This window comes from Tiliqua scincoides, chromosome 4, assembly GCF_035046505.1.
Source record: "Tiliqua scincoides isolate rTilSci1 chromosome 4, rTilSci1.hap2, whole genome shotgun sequence".
In the NCBI taxonomy this organism is placed as follows: Eukaryota; Metazoa; Chordata; class Lepidosauria; order Squamata; family Scincidae; genus Tiliqua; species Tiliqua scincoides.
Window position 1 is genome coordinate 25,977,921 of NC_089824.1, and position 20,796 is coordinate 25,998,716.

The 20,796-nt window shown below is 48.2% G+C and overlaps 1 protein-coding gene across 6 annotated transcripts in view; it reads right to left on the bottom strand.

The window, feature by feature from the left end:
* The window catches only part of VPS13B (vacuolar protein sorting 13 homolog B), a 494,765-nt gene that overhangs the window by 436,184 nt on the left and 37,785 nt on the right, over positions 1-20,796 (bottom strand). For all 6 annotated transcript variants that reach the window (XM_066626564.1, XM_066626562.1, XM_066626565.1 and 3 more), the window contains exons 4-5: positions 1,978-2,095; positions 420-587 (exon numbers count right to left, since the gene is read on the bottom strand). In XM_066626564.1, the coding sequence (XP_066482661.1) occupies positions 420-587; positions 1,978-2,095 (286 nt within the window). The remainder of the gene's footprint in view (positions 1-419; positions 588-1,977; positions 2,096-20,796) is intronic.

The following is a 20,796-nucleotide window of genomic DNA, read 5'->3' on the forward strand; positions in this document are numbered from 1 at the left end:
TTATGTAGTCCTGAAGTTGAGCAATAGCTTCCAGGTCCTTCCTGTGGAGAGGGATTCAGAGCCACTGGAAGGAAGGCAGCATCCCTTGGAGATAAACTGGTAATGGAACAGTCTGTATCTGAATGTGGCCTTTAAACAGAGGTTAGACAGTCAACTATTAGGGCTGTTGTCACTGTGGACTGCCTGTGTTGCAGAGAGATTTGATTCTGTAGGTCCCTTCAAACTCTATGATTCTACAAAAGGGAAGTTCAACCATCGAAGCTGACCTCCAAAATTGGAGCAATCCTAAGCAACAGTGTGAATCAATGCCTCTCTAGTTACTGTCTCTCCTCACTACTTTCATTCCAACAGCTTCTCCTGGTTGAGATGTAGAAGTTCCTTTTTTACATAAATGAGTACAAAGTCAATTGACTGCTTACCAGATATATCCATAAATGCTCGATCCCAAAACTCGTCCACTGTATAACATTCTGCTGAAGTAATATTGACTGAAAGAACAATATCATCCTCCACATATTTCAGTATGAGATTATTGATGACAATGTTGACATTGTTTATAACCCGCCAAATCAAACTCTGTACGTAGCCTAAAAGGAAAACATGGAATTATTCAATCCTTAGAACATTCTCTCTCTATCTGGAACCAAGGTGCCCCACATGTAAAGCATTATATTGCTCCCTTCCATGCAGTAACTCAATGCAGTTGAGATAAAGCTGAAAACAGACAAATCACTGTAAAAATTAAAAGTTATAACTCAAATGTACTTGGCTGGTCCCTTTTTCTACATTTCTCTCTCTCACACACACTCATTCTCTCCTGGATATTCCTCATTTATCTAGATCTGAAGAAGGGAGTTTCACAACTCCAGTAACTGCAGGACTGTCACAAAGAAGAATCCAACCCATGTACATGCCAATCAGATTTGGATAAACAACAGCACATGGAGCAGAGCCTTTCCTAAAGATCTTAGCAGAAGGTGATTCTTAAGTTATTAAGGGCCCAAACCATATAGGGCTTCAAAAGATAACAACCATCACCTTGAATTGGACCCAGAGCACAGATATCACCCACATGTTGGTAATCTCAGCCCAAATCCCTTGACAACCTTCTCCAGCAGTTTTAACCACATAACAACATGGGAGACAAGATGAAACACTGTAGAACCCCAAAGGCTGCAATCATGGAGTCAGGCAGTCATCATTCTGCAACCTCCACTCTACGAAGGACCAGAACCAGCACAATACCATGACTCCAATTCCAAGATGTGCTACAGAAGAAAACCATGGTTGATGATAGTGCCACTGAGAGGTCCAGCAGAACTAACAGGGAAAACTTCCCCTATCTAGCTCCCAAAATAGATAATCAACCAAGGCAACTGAGGTACTTTCAAACTGAATCCACATTCAAAGTCAGATTGAATGAATGAAAATACTGAATTGTTTTAATACTGGCTTTATGTGCTATGATTTCTTGTACTTTTTTATTGTTGCTTTTTGTACTGCATTTTATTGCTTTAATTTGTAAGCTGAAGACTGTCTTATATATTCTTAAACAAAAACATTTGCACAAATGTAGTGGCTAAGTTTGCTACACAATGTATTACCCCTAAGATTTATTTGCATGTAAATGCCCAACATGAAGGATAAACCACTCTGGTTAACCAAAGTGCAAGCAACAGTCCAGTCTTTATACTGACAGTTACACTGTCCACACTATTCTCTTTCTAAGAGCCTATCATTGCTCCAGATCCTAAAAGAGAGAGGGCACGAAGGGTACATGTTTCATCCCAAAATAGCTATAGAGTATCATTTGAAAAGGGATACAATTCCCTATGCCCAACTGGAAACTATTATGCCCCCTCTCCTTTTTATTGCAAGCATTCACAAGTGCCAAAATCAGCCACCTTGAGTGCCCTTAATGAATGAATGAATGAATGAATGAATGAAATCAGCAATTTACAAAAAATACAAAAATACCTGGTGGCAAATCAGGGTCAGGAGTAGCCTGTTGAATTCGTCTTGGTTTTACTGCAGTTTTTGCACTTTCTGTGACGCTACGATTTGTTGAACTGGAACCACAGCTTTCATGGTCATCCTGCAATCATAACAAATGTAAATTTTAAGTCAGCAAAAGAAAAAGTAAACACAATTTGACAGCAAAATTGTTTATGCCATTTCATTCATTTGTACTCATTACTGAGTCAATGGACAAAACATCAGATCCACACAACCACAAAGCCAATTCTGCACACCCAAGGATGATTGGGGCTTGTATTTGTATTGTAGGGTTGGGCTTGTATCCAACCCTAACTATCCCTGGCACCTTGACTACATTTTGCGCTTGTTCACAATAAAATGAGGTCCTATACCTATATAGTTTTAGCTATATTATACTCTACTTTCTCTTTGAAGGATGAGCCTTTTTTCCTTAAATATAATGACCAAAGAATATTTTTCACATCTCCCTGAATGAACAGTTTTTGAAAAACTGAGACAACCTATACATTAAATATTAGCAATATAGTTATAAAAGTTAGGCTGCAATCCTATATGAACCTTTCTGGAAGCAAGCTCAACTAAATACAATGGGACTTATTTCTGAGTCCCATACAGAGGATGCAGAGGGGGAAGGGGGGAGAGAGGGGGTTGTGGGTATCTGGGAATTGCAGAAAGAGAGCAGGGCTGAGGCAAACGGAGGTATGCAGAGGGGGAAGGGGAAGAGAGGGGGTTGTGGGTATGTGAGTATCCCCCACAATCTCTTTTTCTGCCCCTCCATTCCTGTGTCATCCCCTGGGGGCTGGGGATAAGAATAAGCCCTTAGTTTGGCTATACTTGTCGTAAGAGGCGACCAAACAGCCACCGGGTAGATGAGACTCGTCAGCCTGGGAAGGCAGCTCATCTAAGAAAAGGAAACTCTGACCTCAAACCTCCACTGCCTTGTGCCCATATCCAGTTGTGGAAAAGGCTTCAGGAGTCAACCTCGAGGCAAAATCAAGAGCCGGAGTCCCTGAGGCAGTTTGCGGCTGTACACAGTCATGCTCTGGCAACTTCTGCTACGCCGCTGGAACCAACCATATTGGCTTCTGCCTTTCCACTGGAGCATTCCAGCAACGTGGAGAGGGAGGATTTGCTGCATGGGTAACAGCCTATCCTCCATACCTTCTTTACCCAGGCTTCGCGCACTGGAGAGGACACTGCAACTTCGCCATACGGTGTTGGCACAACACGGGAAGCAGCAGTTTACCGGTTATAAGTCTTTGCTCAATTGGCGTAGAGCGTGACGCCAGGGGCTGCTTCCGACAGTGGGAGAGATCATTGCATCTCATTGGGCAGCTACCGCCCGCCTTAAGCTGGGCAGTCCCCAGCCAGTAAGGTGTTGCCTCGCCACGGTCCGTTAACCTCACGGGGTGCGTGGGGTTTAGGGTGAAAACCGACAAGCGGATCGACAACTCTGCACCATGCAACAGAAAACAGAAAACTCCTGCCCTAAAGCTGGGCACCTGGAACGTAAGGACAATGACACCTGACTTCTCTGATGACCTGCAAGAAATAGATGACGCACGAAAACAGCTGTCATCAACATGGAGCTGAGCAGACAGCAGATGGACATCATCGCCCTTCAAGAGACTAGGCTGCCAGATTCTGGATCTGTCAAGGAGAGAAATTTCTCATTTTTCTGGCAGGGAAAACCACCAAACGAAACCAGGGAATATGGTGTTGGCTTTGCGGTCAGAAATACCCTGCTGGAATCCATCAGCCCACCTACTGTGGGAAGTGAAAGAATTTTGTCACTGCAGCTCCAGTCATCAGCAGGACCTGTCACTCTCATCAATGCTTATGCACCGACTCTGTCGTCTCCAGCAGAAGCCAAAGACAAATTCTATGATGACCTGGCCACCACTATCAAGAAGATCCCCGTATAAGAGCCACTGTTCATCCTTGGCTATTTCAATGCTAGAATTGGTGCTGATAACAGTTCGTGGCCCACTTGCTTAGGTCAGTTCGGCACTGGGAAGATGAACAAAAATGGCCAACACCTGCTAGATTTTTGCTGTCATCACGGTCTCTGTGCCAGCAACACCTTCTTCGACACAAAGCCCCAACAAAGAGTCTCTTGGAGACACCCAAGATCAAAGCACTGGCACCAGCTCAACCTGATTCTCACCAGACGCTCCAGCCTTCCCAGCATCAAGATCACATGCAGCTATCAGGGTTCTGCCTGCGACACTGACCACTCCCTGGTGTGCAGAAGAGTTAAACTGCAAACAAAGCAACTGTACCACATGAAAAAGAAAGGAAGACCTCACATTGATACCAGCAAGACCCGGGATCAGAGAAAAGTGGAGGAATTTGCACAAGCGCTTGAGGAATCTCTTCCAGGCCCGGTCGATGCAAACGCATCCAACAGATGGGAACATTTTGAGAATGCCGTTTACAACAACGCCTTGTCCATATTTGGCAAGAAGAACAACAAGACGACAGACTGGTTTGAAGCCCACACTGAGGAGTTGACACCAGTCACTGAAGAAAAGAGGAGAGCTCAAGCAGCATACAAGGCCTGTCCCTGTGAGCACAACCTGCAGGTCCTCCGAGCTGCTTGCAGCAAAGTCCAGCAGACTGCCAGGAGATGTGCTAACGACTACTGGCTCCAGCTCTGCTCCCAGATACAGAAAGCAGCTGACATGTGCAACATCAAGGGGATGTATGATGGTATCAAGCAGGCCTTAGGTCCAACACAGAAGCAAATTCCCCCTCTGAAGTCTGCCGCAGGCGAGGTCAAACAGGATCAGGCGCAGCAGATGGAACGCTGGGTGCAGCACTACTCTGAGCTATATTCCAGAGAAAATGTAGTCACCGAAGAAGTGCTGAACAACACTGAGTGCCTGCCTGTGCTGAAGGAGCTTGACAGTGAACCAACCCTAGAAGAACTTCACGTGGCCCTGGACTCCCTTGCCTTTGGCAAGGCACCAGAAAAAGACAGCATCCCTGCTGAAGTCCTAAAGTGCTGCAAAGAGATCATCGCCACTGAGCTGCATGAAATCCTCTGTCTCTGCTGGAGAGAAGGTGGAGTACCTCAAGACATGAGGGATGCAAACATCGTCACACTGTACAAGAACAAAGGCGACAGGGGTGACTGCAACAACTACCGTGGCATCTCTCTCCTTAGCGTTGTAGGAAAGCTGTTTGCCCGAGTTGCACTAAAGAGGCTCCAGGTACTTGCAGAGAGCATTTATCCAGAATCGCAGTGCGGATTCCGAGCCAACAGGTCCACCACTGATATGGTATTCTCCCTTAGACAACTGCAGGAGAAATGCAGGGAACAACGACAGCCACTCTTTATAGCCTTCATAGATCTCACGCAGTGCGGATCTCTCACGCAGAGAGATCTCACGCAGTGCGGTACTTGCAGAGAGCATTTATCCAGAATCGCAGTGCGGATTCCGAGCCAACAGGTCCACCACTGATATGGTATTCTCCCTTAGACAACTGCAGGAGAAATGCAGGGAACAACGACAGCCACTCTTTATAGCCTTCATAGATCTCACGAAGGCTTTCAACCTGGTCAACCTGGTCAGCAGGGACGGCCTCTTCAAGATTCTTCCCAAGATCGGATGTCCACCCAGGCTCTCCAGCATCATCAGATCTTTCCACAAGGACATGAAGGGCACTGTTGTCTTCAATGGCTCCACATCAGACCCCTTTGACATCCAAAGTGAAGTGGAGCAGGACTGTGTTCTTGCACCAACCTTGTTTGGAATTTTTTCGCTGCTGAAGCATGACTTTGGAATTGCAACAGAAGGCATCTATCTCCGGACCAGATCAGACGGAAAGCTCTTCAACCTCTCCAGACTGAGAGCAAAGTCCAAAGTCCAGCTGAAATGTCTGCATGACTTCCTCTTTGCCAACGATGCAGCTGTCACTACCCACTCTGCCAAAGATCTCCAGCAGCTCATGGATCGTTTTAGCAAGGCCTGCCAAGATTTTGGACTGACGATCAGCCTTAAGAAAACACAGGTCATGGTTCAGGATGCGGACTCACCTCCCTGCATTACGATCTCTGCGCATGAACTGTAGGTTGCCCATGACTTTGTGTACCTTGACTCAACGATCTCCAACACTCTTTCTCTCAATACTGAGCTAAACAAACGCATCGGTAAAGCACCTATCACTTTTTCCAGACTCACAAAGAGAGTCTGGTCCAACAAGAAGCTGATGGAACATACCAAGATCCAGGTCTACAGAGCTTGCGTCCTGAGTACACTTCTGTACTGCAGCGAGTCATGGACTCTTTGCTCACAACAGGAGATGAAACTGAACGCTTTCCACATGCGCTGCCTCCGGTGCATTCTCGGCATCACCTGGCAGAACAAAGATCCTAACAACACAGTCCTGGAACGTGCTGGAATCCCTAGCATGTATGCACTGCTGAAACAGACGCCTGCGTTGGCTCGGTCATGTCATGAGAATGGATGATGGCCAGATCCCAAAGTATCTCCTCTATGGAGAACTCGTGCAAGGAAAGCGCTCTACAGGTAGACCACAGCTGCAATACAAGGACATCTGCAAGAGGGATCTGAAGGCCTTAGGAGTGGACCTCAACAAGTGGGAAACCCTGGTCTCTGAGCGGCCCGCTTGGAGGCAGGCTGTGCAGCATGGCCTTTCCCAGTTTGAAGAGACTCTTGGCCAACAGACTGAGGCAAAGAGGCAAAGAAGGAAGGCCCATAGCCAGGGAGACAGACCAGGGACAGACTGCACTTGCTCCCAGTGTGGAAGGCATTGTCACTCCCGAATTGGCCTTTTCAGCCACACTAGACGCTGTTCCAGAACCACCATTCAGAGTACAATACCATAGTCTTTCGAGACTGAAGGTTGCTAACAAAGAAAAAAGATATTTCTGAGTGGACATATCTGGGATTGCACTGTCAGTTCCCTAAACAATCCTATTCCCTAAACAATTACCTAAGTTGCAATTCTATTCTCATGCATTGGGGAAGAAGCCCCATTAAATTCAAGTGGGCTTACCTTTGAGTAGCCATGCATTGAACTACAGTATGGATGAAACATGATCCAAAAGTTCTCAAAATATTTTCTTTTAAGAACTGCACAAGAGTTACTAATATTTTTGGAAAACAAAATTCAGACTCTAATTTACTAGAAGGCACTTTGAGTGGCCATGACCTTACAAGAACTATGTTGCTATTTAGAACTTTTTATGTCAAAGAAATCTGTAGTCATACATTTTTCTGCTCAATGTTAACTTTGAAAACACACAATTAATTTCTGAAACATATGTGGCTGCCTCACAAGCCCAGAAATAAAACATGTTCATTAAAGTGATGTGAAAAAATTCCAATATAACTGCCAAAACTAGCATAATTATGAAAATATTTTACATTAAAACCAACTGAAATCACATACTGCACAGCGATTGCACTGATGTCATGACCAACTTCCCAGCCAAAACGCACTAAAACTACTACAGTCTAATAAATCTAGGTCACACCATATGACAAACATTTTAAAGAAATGCAAATGACAGTTTTCCATTTCAAAAAACATTTTATTAGCTCTAATTCTAATTGAAGATTGTATAACAGAAGAAACTCTCAATAACTGTAGGAATGGTTTTTTTTTTTAATCAGTTAAGTACCTAAATCTAACAGAATTTTTTTTTAACTTTCGTTTTAGAGTTGTTTTTAGAGATTCGGAAGTTTTAGAATATTTTCAGAATCTATTTATCTGGTGCCCAATTTCCTTATAACAATCACACCATCATACTGCAACAGCCTTTCAAAATAGATAAGCTTTAAATTTTAACAAAGTATACAAAATAGCATTATTAGCATCAGAAAACTGAGCATTTAGAGCCCAATCCTGTGCTTGGCAGCACAGCTTCATGCCACCGAGCACTGTCGCAAACGTGCCTTAAGCCTCTCCGCCAGGCTACTGCCCGTGCTAGCCCAGCACCGGCCGGTGCTGGGCTAGCGCGGGGCGGTCACTCAGCTTCTGCAACTCGGGGGTCTCACGGACCACTGAGCCGCAGCACAGTAGGCGGGGGCAGGGACAGGGAGGGGGGGACAGCATGACGTGGGGAGGGGGAAGGCTGGAGGCGTGCCGGGGGAGAGAGGGACGCGGGTCCATCCGCCCGCAGGATCCAAGGAGCTCGTGCAGGGCTCCGCGCCCAACACAAGTCCCTTTATCCCCATTGTGGGGCTGCTTACCTTACTCAGGGGAAAGGGACAAAAGTACCCTTCTCCCGAGGTACCTCTAGCAGTAGCCCAGGGTGTGCAGGATCTGGTGGCAGGCGTTCTCCGTGCCGCTGAGCCTGGGCGCCCAGTCAGATCAGGATTGGGCTGCCCACCGTTAAGCTATACTTAAAGCATTTGGACAAACCATAATCACCAAAAAGTACAACCAAAGTTTTAAAGTTATATTTATGATCAAATCTAGATCCTACAATGGTCCCATGTGAGATTTAACAAATGCTGAATGGTTAAATCAAAACCCCTAGTGTGAAAGGCACAACCGGTAAGGTATACTCACAAAAAGATCAAGAGTGCATCCAAAAATGAAAGAGAAAAATGTTTATTTTGGAGAAGTGGAAATGACTCTGGAAAAGTATTGTTAAATGTACCATTCTAATACAGATCCAGCCTATTTATACACGGATTTGACTCAACACGAATGGCCACTGCAAATGAGAAGGAAAGTGCTGATCCCTGGAGAAGGGGGAAAATGCACCCATTTAAAATCAGTTTAAAAAACTGAACAGTCCTTTAACAATAGCCTCCTTAATGAGAGGGGGGCAGCTGGTCGACAATCCATCAATCCTTCTCTCTCCAGGTGACCCCTCCCTTCCCCCTGAGCATGTGAAAGAAAGGTGATCACTTTGCATTGGTGAAGGGAGGGACTGAGTGAAGTGCCTTTGTAAGCACTTGGAGGAGGACTGATTGATGGATTGTCTTCTTAATGGCTCTTATCTTGCATCACAAAGGTCAGTAAGGCTGTTTTTAAATCACCAGAGCAAAGAAAACAGGAATTGAATCTATGTTTATGCAGTAGAGAGAGTGATCCCCTGAAGTGTGGTGAGCGGAATGCTCCCTGCCTTCACCAGGAACACGACTTACCCAGGTAAGGCAAATTCCTGTTTTCCCTGGTGGAAGTGGGGGCATTCCTCACCAATGGGATCTACCAGAGCAGTATCCCTCAGGGGAAGTAGTTAGATCACTCACTCTCACACCTTCAGTACCCTCTGGAGAAATTTCTTCCTGAAGCAAGCCTCTGCCGAGGCTGATAGATTTACCTTGCAGTGCTTAAAGAAAGTGTGAGGTGATGACCATGTGGCAGCCCTGCATATATCCGAGAGCAATGCCACGCTTTCAAACGCTGCCTAAGCAGCTGCCATGTAATGGAAATAAGCCTTTAAACCACCTGGAGGTTGTAAACCAGCTGTCTTGTACACCATCAGGATGCGCACTCTAAGCCACTTACCTTCTTGCCACGGTAAGTTACAGATAGAGCACCCGTCTTCCTGAACGGGCGAGTGCATTCTGTTTGGAAGCTTAGGACTCTTCTGGCATGTAGCGTATGTCAAGCCTTTTCCCTTGTATGTTTAGTATTAGGACAAAATGATGGTAAAAACTAGTTCTGTGAGGGAGGGGAGGGGAGGGGAGGCCTCAGAACAGTTCACCAGAAGAAGGGGGGGTTGTGTCACCCAGTTCCCCCTCTTTGGGTTGGCAGCATTGGCCAGTCAGGAGCAGGGGCTGCTAGCAGCAGATCCTCCTGCTGCTCTTCTGACTCCCAACTGCCTTGTCATCTCTGGTCTCCAGGTTTATGTAGGGCAGACCCCTCCCCTTTGGCCCCTCCCCTTCCCTCACAGGGATGGTACAAAAAGGGCCTATCTCTGGGACTGCCCTCCCCTGGGATTACCAGCACTCCTCCCCTCCCTCTCTCTGTTTCCCTCCCAACTTCTCTCACCTGGAGCTGCCAGGGTTGTTCCTGAGAGGGCTGGGAAGGCTGCTGCCTCTGCTCGGGTCTCTGCCTTTGGGGGTTGGGCTGGCCCTGCCCACCTGGGTCCTGTAGCTCTGCAGATGACGTTGGGAGGTTCAGTTGTGGGCCCCCGACGTCATAGCCAGGTGCCCTGCCCGGCAAGGCAGGTCCTGACTGGCTGGGCGAGGGAGTGCTCCCCTTTTTCCCCAAGATGGGGGAAGGGTGACTGCCCAGCAGCCGAATGGCCTGCATCCTGTCTCCCCCCTCCCTCCTCCAAGGCAGAGGGAGAAGCGGGGGGTTCAGCGCGCCGTGTTCCTCTGCTGCGCTTTGCCACCTACAGGAGTGCCCGGGCAGCCTATGGGGAGGTGGCCCCATGTTCCACCGGCTTCCTCCCTGATCCTTTGGCCCAGAAGCCTTCTCCCTGGCTAAGTTGGGGACTTGTGGGAAGAGAGGAACCCCGACAAGTTCTTGCTATGAATGAAAAATTGAATTAACTTTGGGTAAAAAAAATTAGTCAATCCTAAGTAGCATGGTGTGTGGAATTCACATAAGTCAGGATGGATAAGGCCCCCTGTTCAGATACCCTTCTTTCCGATGTTATAGCTACTAGAAAGACAGTTTTATATGACAGAACTTCATGGGACTATGGCCACAGGCTTGAAGTAAAGACTCATTAAAGATGTTAGGACCCTGTTCAGATTCCAATTTGGAAGCCTATGAACAGGAGGAATGTTCAGTAACACTACCCCGCTGAGAAAATGTTCGAGGGGGGGTCTGAAGATAGGCAGATAGATCCACCCCCTGCCCTCTGGATGCCTTAGAGAACCGCTACCTGACGATGTAGCGAACTAGTTCTAAGCTCCTTAACTAAGCCATGCTGGGGAAACTCCAAGATAACAAACATATGGGGTGAGGTGGGAGAGAAAACAATATCCCTGCACCAGTCCCTAAAGGTTTTCCAGGTGGTTCAAAACACATTTCAAGCACTTAGAGGATAGTCTGGGCATTATAACCCTATCGGAGAAGCCCAATTAGTGCAATTCCAACTTTTCAACCACCACACTGTCAATTGGATTCTGTGTGGTTGTGGGTATTGTAAAGGGTCTTTAAGAGTAGATCTGACCAGACTGGAATCTCCCAAGGTTCCTGTCTTAATAACTGTAAAGTTTGGGTACCAACCTGGCCACTTTTGTGCCACCAGAACAACTTAGGAGCCCCTGAGGTCAAGGGCTTCGATAGTGCATCCACCACTTCCACTCCCTTGTCTCTTACCCTGGAGTAGAATTTGTTAAGTTGTGAGTTTTCCGCAGTAGCAAACTATTACAAGTAGCAAACTACCTACTATGGGTGCCCGAATCTGATCCTCGGTTTCTGGATGCAACCTGCACTCTGTTTCCGAGAGGTTCCATCTGCATAGGCAGTCTGCCTCTATGTTCTTCTCTCCCACTAGGTGTTAAGTTGTGAGAGATAACTGTGTTTTGTTTTTTTGTGGACACTGACTGTTCTTACTAGAACATGACAATGGCAGAAATGAGGTTTGAACTGAAAACAGAGCAAGACAGATAGATCTCAGCTCCAGGAGACTGATGCTTTGAGACATCTCCTGAGAGGAATAATGACTCTGAATCACTCTGCCGTTTAGTTGGGCTCTCCAACCAAACCTCAGCCTCCAACCAAACCTCCAACCAACCAACCAAACCTCCAACCAAACCTCAGACCACTCTGAATTGACACCAGTCACTGAGGAAAAGAGGAGAGCTCAAGCAGCATACAAGGCCTGTCCCAGTGAGTGCAACCTGTAGCTGCTCCGAGCTGCTTCAAGCAGCTCACAGCAAAGTCCAGCAGACTGCCAGGAGATGTGCTAATGACTACTGGCTCCAGCTCTGTTCCTAGATACAGATAGCAGCTGACACGGGCAACATCAAGGGGATGTATGATGGTATCAAGCAGGCCTTAGGTCCAACACAGAAGAAAATTGCCCCTCTGAAGCCTGCCGCAGGCGAGGTCAAACAGGATCAGGCGCAGCAGATGGAACGCTGGGTGCAGCACTACTCTGAGCTATATTCCAGAGAAAATGTAGTCACCAAAGAAGCGCTGAACAACACTGAGTGCCTGCCTGTGCTGGAGGAGCTTGACAGTGAACCAACCCTAGAAGAACTTCACATGGCCCTGGACTCTCTTGCCTTTGGCAAGGCACCTGGAAAAGACAGCATCCCTGCTGAAGTCCTAAAGTGCTGCAAAGAGATCATTATCACTGAGCTACATAAAACCTTCTGTTTCTGCTGGAGAGAAGGTGGAGTACCTCAAGATGTGAGGGATGCAAACATCATCACGATGCAGCTGTCACTACCCACTCTGCCAAAGATCTCCAGCAGCTCATGGATCGTTTTAGCAAGGCCTGCCAAGATTTTGGACTGACGATCAGCCTCAAGAAAACACAGGTCATGGTTCAGGATGTGGACTCACCTCCCTGCATTACGATTTCTGCGCATGAACTGGAGGTTGTCCATCACTTTGTTTACGATGTCCGACACACTTTCTCTCGATACTGAGCTAAACAAATGCATCGGTAAAGCAGCTACCATGTTTTCCAGACTCACAAAGAGAGTCTGGTCCAACAAGAAGCTGACATTCAAAGATCCAGGTCTACAGAGCTTGCGTCTTGAGTACACTTCTGTACTGAAGCGAGTGATGGACTCTTCGCTCACAACAGGAGACGAAACTGAACGCTTTCCACATGCGCTGCCTCCGACGTATCCTCGGCATCACCTGGCAGGATAAAGTTCCAAACAACACAGTCCTGGAACGAGCTGGAATCCCTAGCATGTATGCACTGCTGAAACAGAGACACCTGCGTTGGCTTGGTTATGTCGTGAGAATGGGTGATGGCCAGATCCCAAAGGATCTCCTCTATGGAGAACTCGTGCAAGGAAAGCGCCCTACAGGTAGACCACAGCTGCGATACAAGGACATCTGCAAGAGGGATCTGAAGGCCTTAGGAGTGGACCTCAACAGGTGGGAAACCCTGACCTCTGAGCAGCCCGCTTGGAGGCAGGCTGTGCAGCATGGCCTCTTTCAGTTTGAAGAGACACTTGGCGAACAGACTGAGGCAAAGAAGGAAGGCCTATAGCCAGGGAGACAGACCAGGGACAGACTGCACTTGCTCCCAGTGTGGAAGGGATTGTCACTCCCAAATCGGCCTTTTCAGCCATACTAGACGCTGTTCCAGAACCACCATTCAGAGCGCGATACCACAGTCTTTCAAGGCTGAAGGTTGCCAACTATTACCTACCAACCAAATATACTGGCATCTGTGGTCAGGATTACTTGTTGCTAGTCCTGAAGGCTCACCCCTTGGACAGCTGTCCATTGTACACCCACCACTGCAAATCCCTCTTCGGGGCGGTGGAATCAGAGTGTGGAAGTGGCATCTCCCCTCTATCTTCTTGAGTGGGACCAGAGACACTCCTGAAGAGTTCTGGTGTGGAATTGGGTCTAGCTGACCAGCTGGTGACAGAACCAACATTCATAGCAGATGGACCAGCATAATGCTATCTGCCTACTTGACTGAGAATCTGGAGGATTGTGTCTGTGATCCTCTGTCATCTCTCTGTTGGCAAAAAGGCATGGAAATTGTGGGTACTGAAAAATACTCCCAGGTGTTCCAGTATCTGGATGGGAACCCATGAACTGTTTGACTGGATTATCACAAAACCATGAGTTTGCAGGCTGAGCACCATCTGGTGCGTGTTGAGCTCTGCTTGCTCCCTGGATGACACCTTTATTTAAAAGTCATCCAGGTGAGGGAAAAGAAACAGTCCCCTCTGCCTGGGATGCACCAATAGTACCACTAACACTTTTGTGAACCCCCTTGGGGAGGTCATTAACCTAAAGGGAAAAGCATGGTACTGAAAGTGCGAGGATTTGTAGGAGACCTCAGATACCTTCTGTGATTTTACAAATCACAACCACCTTAGATCTAGGATTCCATGCCTCTTTCCATTCCACTTCAGTACTGGAAAGAGCACCAAGTAAACCCTGATACCTCTCTCAACAGAGGGAACTGCCTCTATTGCTCCAATATGAAGTAGATGGCATATGGCTGCTAGGATAGCTGCATGTTTATTTGCATCCCTTGATTGTGAAATCTGCCAGAACCTGTCCCTTGGTTTCCTTACAAATCCCAAGGAATAGTCTTTGGAGACATGTCTCCAGGAACCATGCGTTCAATATTGTGTTGTACCAGATTCGCACATAATCCTGAAGCCTAGCCTGCACTTTGGGTTAGAAACCCCTGTGCGTGGCATCATGCCAACCTGTCTCTAGCTTCATTCCCTGCCTTGGAAGAATGGGAATGCTGGGACTTTCTGTGGAAGTCCCCAGATTTGTGCTAGGGGTTGAATTTGGACAGCTCCCTGTTCCTTCTTTCAAGATGAAAGGGGCGAAAGCTCTGGTTGGTTTTAATCTTCCCTGTCTTGGAAGCTGTGGGAAGTGCTCTGTTTTTGTCCTTGTTTCAATGAGAACAAGGTCTAATGCTTGCCAAATAACTTAGATCTGGAGAACAGAGTCTCCAGTAATCTACTTTGAGATTGCACAGCCACAAATTTCTTATGGCCACCACACTGGAGGTGGTAGCTCTAGAACAGTCAGCTGAGAGAGCAGCTGGCAAGGATACTTTTTCCAAAGTGCCTTGATTGGTTGGGATAAGGTGTTGTTCCTCCTCCCAGAAATTGGTGACTCTGGAGAAAAACAAATTGGCAGCTGAGGCTCTGAGAGCAAACGAAATAATCTAGAATGCTCTCTTCAGCTACGCCTCAATGTATTTGTTGCATGGGACACAAGGGCCATATTGCCCATCTGAAAGGATCACGGCCTGAGAAGACAGTGTTGCAACAGATGCATTCATTCACTGATGGTACCTTGAGTTTATCTAAGATTCCCTTAGGAAGAGAATAAAACTTACTCATGCGTTTGGTGTCTCACTAACCACGCAGTGAGGAGGACCACTCCATCTCCATCATTTTAGGATAGGTTCTGGAAAAGGCCTCTCTGCTGGCCTCAGTGGACCCTGAGGAAAGAGACTTTTTTTTTTGGTCGTTTACTGAGGAATGAGCAACTCTGAATCTGAGGCGTCACAGTGGCCTGAACATTGTGAGGGAGAGCTGGAAGAGACAGCGTTCCTCAATGTCTGAAGCTGCTTTCCCTTTTCCAACCTTGGTCTTTCAGTTGTTTAGGGAGAGGAAGCAGACCCCATGAGGCCAGCTTGCTATCAATCAAGCCCTTGAGCCACAGCACCCAGGACAGGAGGAACAGGGGTGACAGCAGTACCACTGCTTGACCCCTTAAGTTTATTAGCACTTCTAGTCTATGTATGTGTGATGTGTGTGTGTGTGTGTGTGTGTGTGTGTGTGTGTGTGTGTGTGTGTGTATGTATATATATATATATATATATATATATATATATATATATATATATATATATATATATATATATATATATATATACACACATACAAAATGGCACCCGCTGAGGTAAAAAACAGCCAGTGCTTGTGAGCGTTGGGGAGGCTCCTGGCACGCTGATGGAGTCCTGCCTGATTGCTCCTGACACTGCAATAGTGCCTTGATGGAGGGGTCTGCCTCTGTTCCTCAACCCGCCACCTCAGAGAGGCATAGACCAGGCACTGTCAGCCCAAACAGCTGAGATATAAAATGGCGACTGCTGAGGTAAAAAACAGAGCCGATGTTCGTGAGCATTGCGCAGGCTCTGGGCACACTGATGGAGAGTCCTACCCATTTGCCTGACACTGCAGCAGTGCCTGGTGATCAAGGTGTCTCCCTCTGTTCCTCAAACCTGCTGCCACCACAGAGAGGTGCAGAACAGGCACTGTGAGCCCAAACAGCTGAGGTAAAAAACAAAGCTGATGCTTGTGAGCGTTGGGCAGGCTCTGGGTGCTCATAGAGAGTCCTGCCTGATCGCCCCTGAACTCTGTGATAGCACCAGGTTGATCCAGGGGTCTGCCACTGACCCCCAAACCTGCCGCCACGTCAGAGAGGCGCAGACCAGGCGCTGCCAGCCCAAGCAGCAATTTCCCTCACAATGGGAGAAGCCAGCGCAAGCACCTCCTTCCCAAAGGGTGAAAAAAGCAGCAGCTAATGTTTCTGCAGTGGAGAGAGCCGGGCCTCAGCCGCATCCGTCAGGCAAAAATGCTCCTTTCTCTCTGGAACTCAACGGACCCAACTTGCTGAGGAGGGAGTTGAGACAGGCTGAAGAGAACCATTTTCCCTTCGCTTTGAAATTGCTGAGGAGGAGCTCCAAACGAGATGACCGAACTCCAGCAAGGTAGGGACGGTCTGGGGACTGGATCCCTGTGCTTATGGAGCTCCGCCTGCCATTTTGTTGGCCCTGCCTCCAGCAGCAGTGAGGGACAATCCCATTGGTGAGGAATGCCCCCACCTCCACCAGGGAAACTTTGTTTTTTAAATTGATTTGCTATAGTGCGTTTTTGCCATCCACGTGAGTGCTTGGAACAGAACCCATGCGAATAATGAGGCTCAACCTGTAATCTGGAAATACTGCAATATCTGAGGTTGTCTCCCACCCATTTTTCCACCATGCTCATGAGACAAGATTATTCTATTACATAGTATGAGCTCTGATGTCCAGCTGAGCCGTGGAGGGTCCAAAAACAGCTCTGGCTGCAATTAGAATATCAGTTGTTGATGACATCATCACTGAGCACCAGGAGCTGGAGAGATAGCTGAGGACAATGGGGGGTGCTAGGCAAAGCTCAGGAACCTTTTAAATAGATAGGCAGAAAGTCATGGAAGGGTGAGGAAAATAGAGTAGCAAATAAAGAGTGAGGAAGAGAAGGAGAAAATGAAGGAATCAGTGCAGAACATGAAAGGAGGTGAAGGAAAAAGAGAGTCAGAGGACTGCACAAAGAATATATACAAAGGAAGAAATTGGAAATGGAGAAAAAAATGAAAAAGGAGACAGATTGAAGACTGGAGAAAGATGGGACCCCCAGGAAGAGGGTGAAAGGGGAAAGACCCCTTCAGGCTTTAGACACTGGGAAACCAAACTGGTATGAGGGAGAGGAACTAAGCCCAACAGACAGAGGCTTGTGAAAGGTGCCAGAAAGGTGCCAGTTCTCAAAGGGCTAGGACAGGGGTCGGCAACCTTAACCACTCAAAGAGCCATTTGGACCTGTTTTCCGGAGAAAAGAAAACCTCAGGAGCCACAAAACCCTTTTGACATCTAAAATGAAGATAACACTGCATATATAGTTTTTTTTACCTTTATGCTATGTATAAAAAAACTATAGTGCAGTGATGGCTAACCTTTTAGAAACTGAGTGCCCAAACTGCAACCCAAAACCAACTTATTTATCACAAAGTGCCAACAAGGCAATTTAACCTGAATATTGAGGTTTTCGTTTAAAAAAAAACAACTCATACATTAACATCTTTTACGCACTATTACTTGTAACCCTTAATGAACTTTTCCTCTAGAAATTTGTCCAATCCCTTCTTAAAGGCATCTGGGCAAGTTGTCATCACTGCTTCCTGTGGCAAAGAGTTCCACAGACTAATTACATGCTAGGTAAAGAACTGCTGTCAGTAAGGGAGTGGCTGCAAGACGTTGCCACTGCTCATTTTCTCAAACAAGAAAATATATTTTTTTTTAAAAGCCCCACCCACAGAAGCGGGCTCTAAGGCTGCAATCCCAGCCACTCTTTCCTAGGAGTAAGCCTCATTGACTCTAATGGGGCTTACTTCTGAGTAGACACGCACAGGAGCAGACTCCAATCCCAGGCACCCTTTCCTGAGAGTAAGCCTCATCCACTGTAATTGGGCTTACTTCTGAGTAGACATGCAGGATGTCTCCTCTGCTGTGGAGGAAAAGCCTCTCCTGGTGCTGAGTTGGAGCTGCTCAGGGAAAGGCTGCGCAGAGGCCACGGCTGCTCACCTCGCTCCTTCCTGCCCATCACCTCAGCAGCGCTGCCTCCCCCGCGCGTCTCCAACCAGCCTTGCCTCTTCCAGGCTCTCTGCCTCCACAAAATGGCCACGCTCCGGGAACAGCGGTGACGCGGCGGTGCGGCCGAGTCTCTCAGCCTCAGCGCAGCCCGCCTGGCACATGGCTGAGCAACGCCTGCCTGGCAGGAGCTGCCGGTTGGCTGAGACTGCACCAGGTGGATGGGAGGAAGCCCCCCCCCCAGTATGGGATGGGTGGCACCGCTGCCATTCCCACCTCAGGCAGTGGGAGGCAGTGGAGTTCTGGGCTGTTCCACTTCAGGCAGCTGGTGGGGGGGGAGCCGCAGCAGACAGCTGAAAGAGCCGCAGGTTGCCGACCCCTGGGCTAGGAGAAACCCCTTGGCACAGTGTTTCTCAAACTTCGGGTCAGGACCCACTAGCTGGGTTGTGAGCCAATTTCAGGTGGGTCCCCACTCATTTCAATATTTTATTTTTAATCTATAGACTTGATGATACCATGGTATGTGACTGCATTTGGGGAAATATTACAGGTCTGTGGTTTTAACAAGCTACTTGTATTGGCAACCTTCAGTCTCGAAAGACTATGGTATCGCGCTCTGAAAGGTGGTTCTGGCACAGCGTCTAGTGTGGCTGAAAAGGCCAATCCGGGAATGACAATCCCTTCCACACCGGGAGCAAGTGCAGTCTGTCCCTGGTCTGTCTCCCTGGCTATGGGCCTTCCTTCTTTGCCTCTTAGCCTCAGACTGTTGGCAAAGTGTCTCTTCAAACTGGGAAAGGCCATGCTGCACAGCCTGCCTCCAAGCGGGCCGCTCAGAGGCCAGGGTTTCCCACTTGTTGAGGTCCATCCCTAAGGCCTTCAGATCCCTCTTGCAGATGTCCTTGTATCGCAGCTGTGGTCTACCTGTAGGGCGCTTTCCTTGCACGAGTTCTCCATAGAGGAGATCCTTTGGGATCCGGCCATCATCCATTCTCACGACATGACCAAGCCAACGCAGGCGTCTCTGTTTCAGCAGTGAATACATGCTAGTGAATAACAAGCTACTATGTATATGCTTTTAATGATAGTAAATGCAACTTACTCGGAGGTAAGTGTGGGTAGGATTGTAGCCTAGGATTGTCACAAAGTTTCCTGCTTGATGATGTCACTTCCGGTCATGACATCACTTCTGGTGGGTCCCAACAGATTCTCATTCTAAAAAGTGGGTCCCAGTGCTAAAAGTTTGAGAACTACTGCCTTGGTATATGGGGCTAGCAGGAGAGACCACCCTCAGAGACCACTCCTCCAGTCCCACAACTTCTCGTAGTCTCCTCCTCCCTTCCCTATATGTAGCTTACAACCAAATTAGATTCCTATAGCAACTAGGACAGGGGTCGGCAACCTGCAGCTCTAGAGCCGCATGTGGCTCTTTCAGCTGTCTGCCGCGGCTCCTCCTGGTGAAAGTGGCAAAGAGGGTAACAGGAGGCACCTGTGTTGGGAGGGCAGGCTGCTTCCCTCCACCCCCTGAGCTCACTGCCCTCCTCTCCCTTCACCCCCACCTGCCCCGCATTGCTTTCCCTTTTCAATTTTGCCCACTCTGCAGGCTTAAGGTCCCTGTTTTTCCCTTCCCCAACTCTCCAGCAGGCTCAGCCAATCAGCATCCAGCAGGCTCCTGGCTTTTTCTGTTGGAATGGCTCAGGGCCCTTCATTGGCGGACCACCAGCCAATCCTGAGCCGCCTTCCTCCTCAGCTCTTGCAGCCCGCCTTTCCCTGAATAGGTCCCCACTAAGTGCAAGGAGAGGCTTTTCCTCCCCAGCAGAGACATCCTGTGTGTCTAGTCAGTCGTAAGCCCCATTACAGAGGATGAAGCTTACTCCCAGGAAAGGGTGCCTGGGATGGTAGCCTTGAAGCCTGCTCAAGGCCAAGCGCAAGGACAGGTGAGTGGGAGCCCGCGCAGGTCTGTTCCAGAGTAAGCCTCAATGTAGTCCCTGGGCTACTCCCAGAAAGGTGTGGAGGGCTGTATTCTCAGCCTCCTCCTGTGCAGGTCTACTCACAAGTAAGCCCCACTGTAGTCAGTGGGGCTTCCTCCCAGGAAGGTGTGGAGGGCTGCAGCCTCAGCCCCCTCCTATGCAGGTCTACTCACAAGTAGTCAGTGAGGCTTCCTCCCACAAAAGTGTGGAGAGGACTGCAGCCTGAGAGCTCCAACCAGCTTGTCTGCTCAGAAGTCCCATTGTAACCAATGGGGCTTACTCCCAGGATAGTGTGGAGAGGGTTGCAGCCTGAGGGAGGGAGGGAGGGAGGGAGGGCAGGCAGGCAGGGCAGAAGCTGGCCTGTGGTTTCCCCCACACACACCTTCCCCCCCAGCTCTGGCTTCTTCTCTTCCCCACCTCTGGAGTCTGTGTCCTTTTTTCCTTCCAGCAGGGTGCCTCTGGAAGGTGGGGGGAATTCTTTAGTATCCATGTAAGATAAGCAGATGTCATAACCGCCATATGTATTGGAATCCTGGAAGATCTGGTGAGGAGGTAGATGTGGTGTCAGCAGTGGCCCCTTTAAGGGTAAGGCCTGGGCATCCAGCAGAGTGTGCTGCACAGCTGCAGCCACTTGAAGGCAATAGGGCCCTCAGGGATATAACGGGCACCTGAGGAAGGGGGTTGGAGAGGAGACTGAGTGGCTTGGCTTATTGACTTTGACTTGGATACTCTGACTGATTTGACTGACTTACTTTGAAATCTGACCTTGGACTGTGACTGGGCTTATTGACTTTGGACTCTGCCCTGGATGCTCTGACTGACTTTGTGACTAATGGACTGCTGGAGACACTGGAGTTTGGT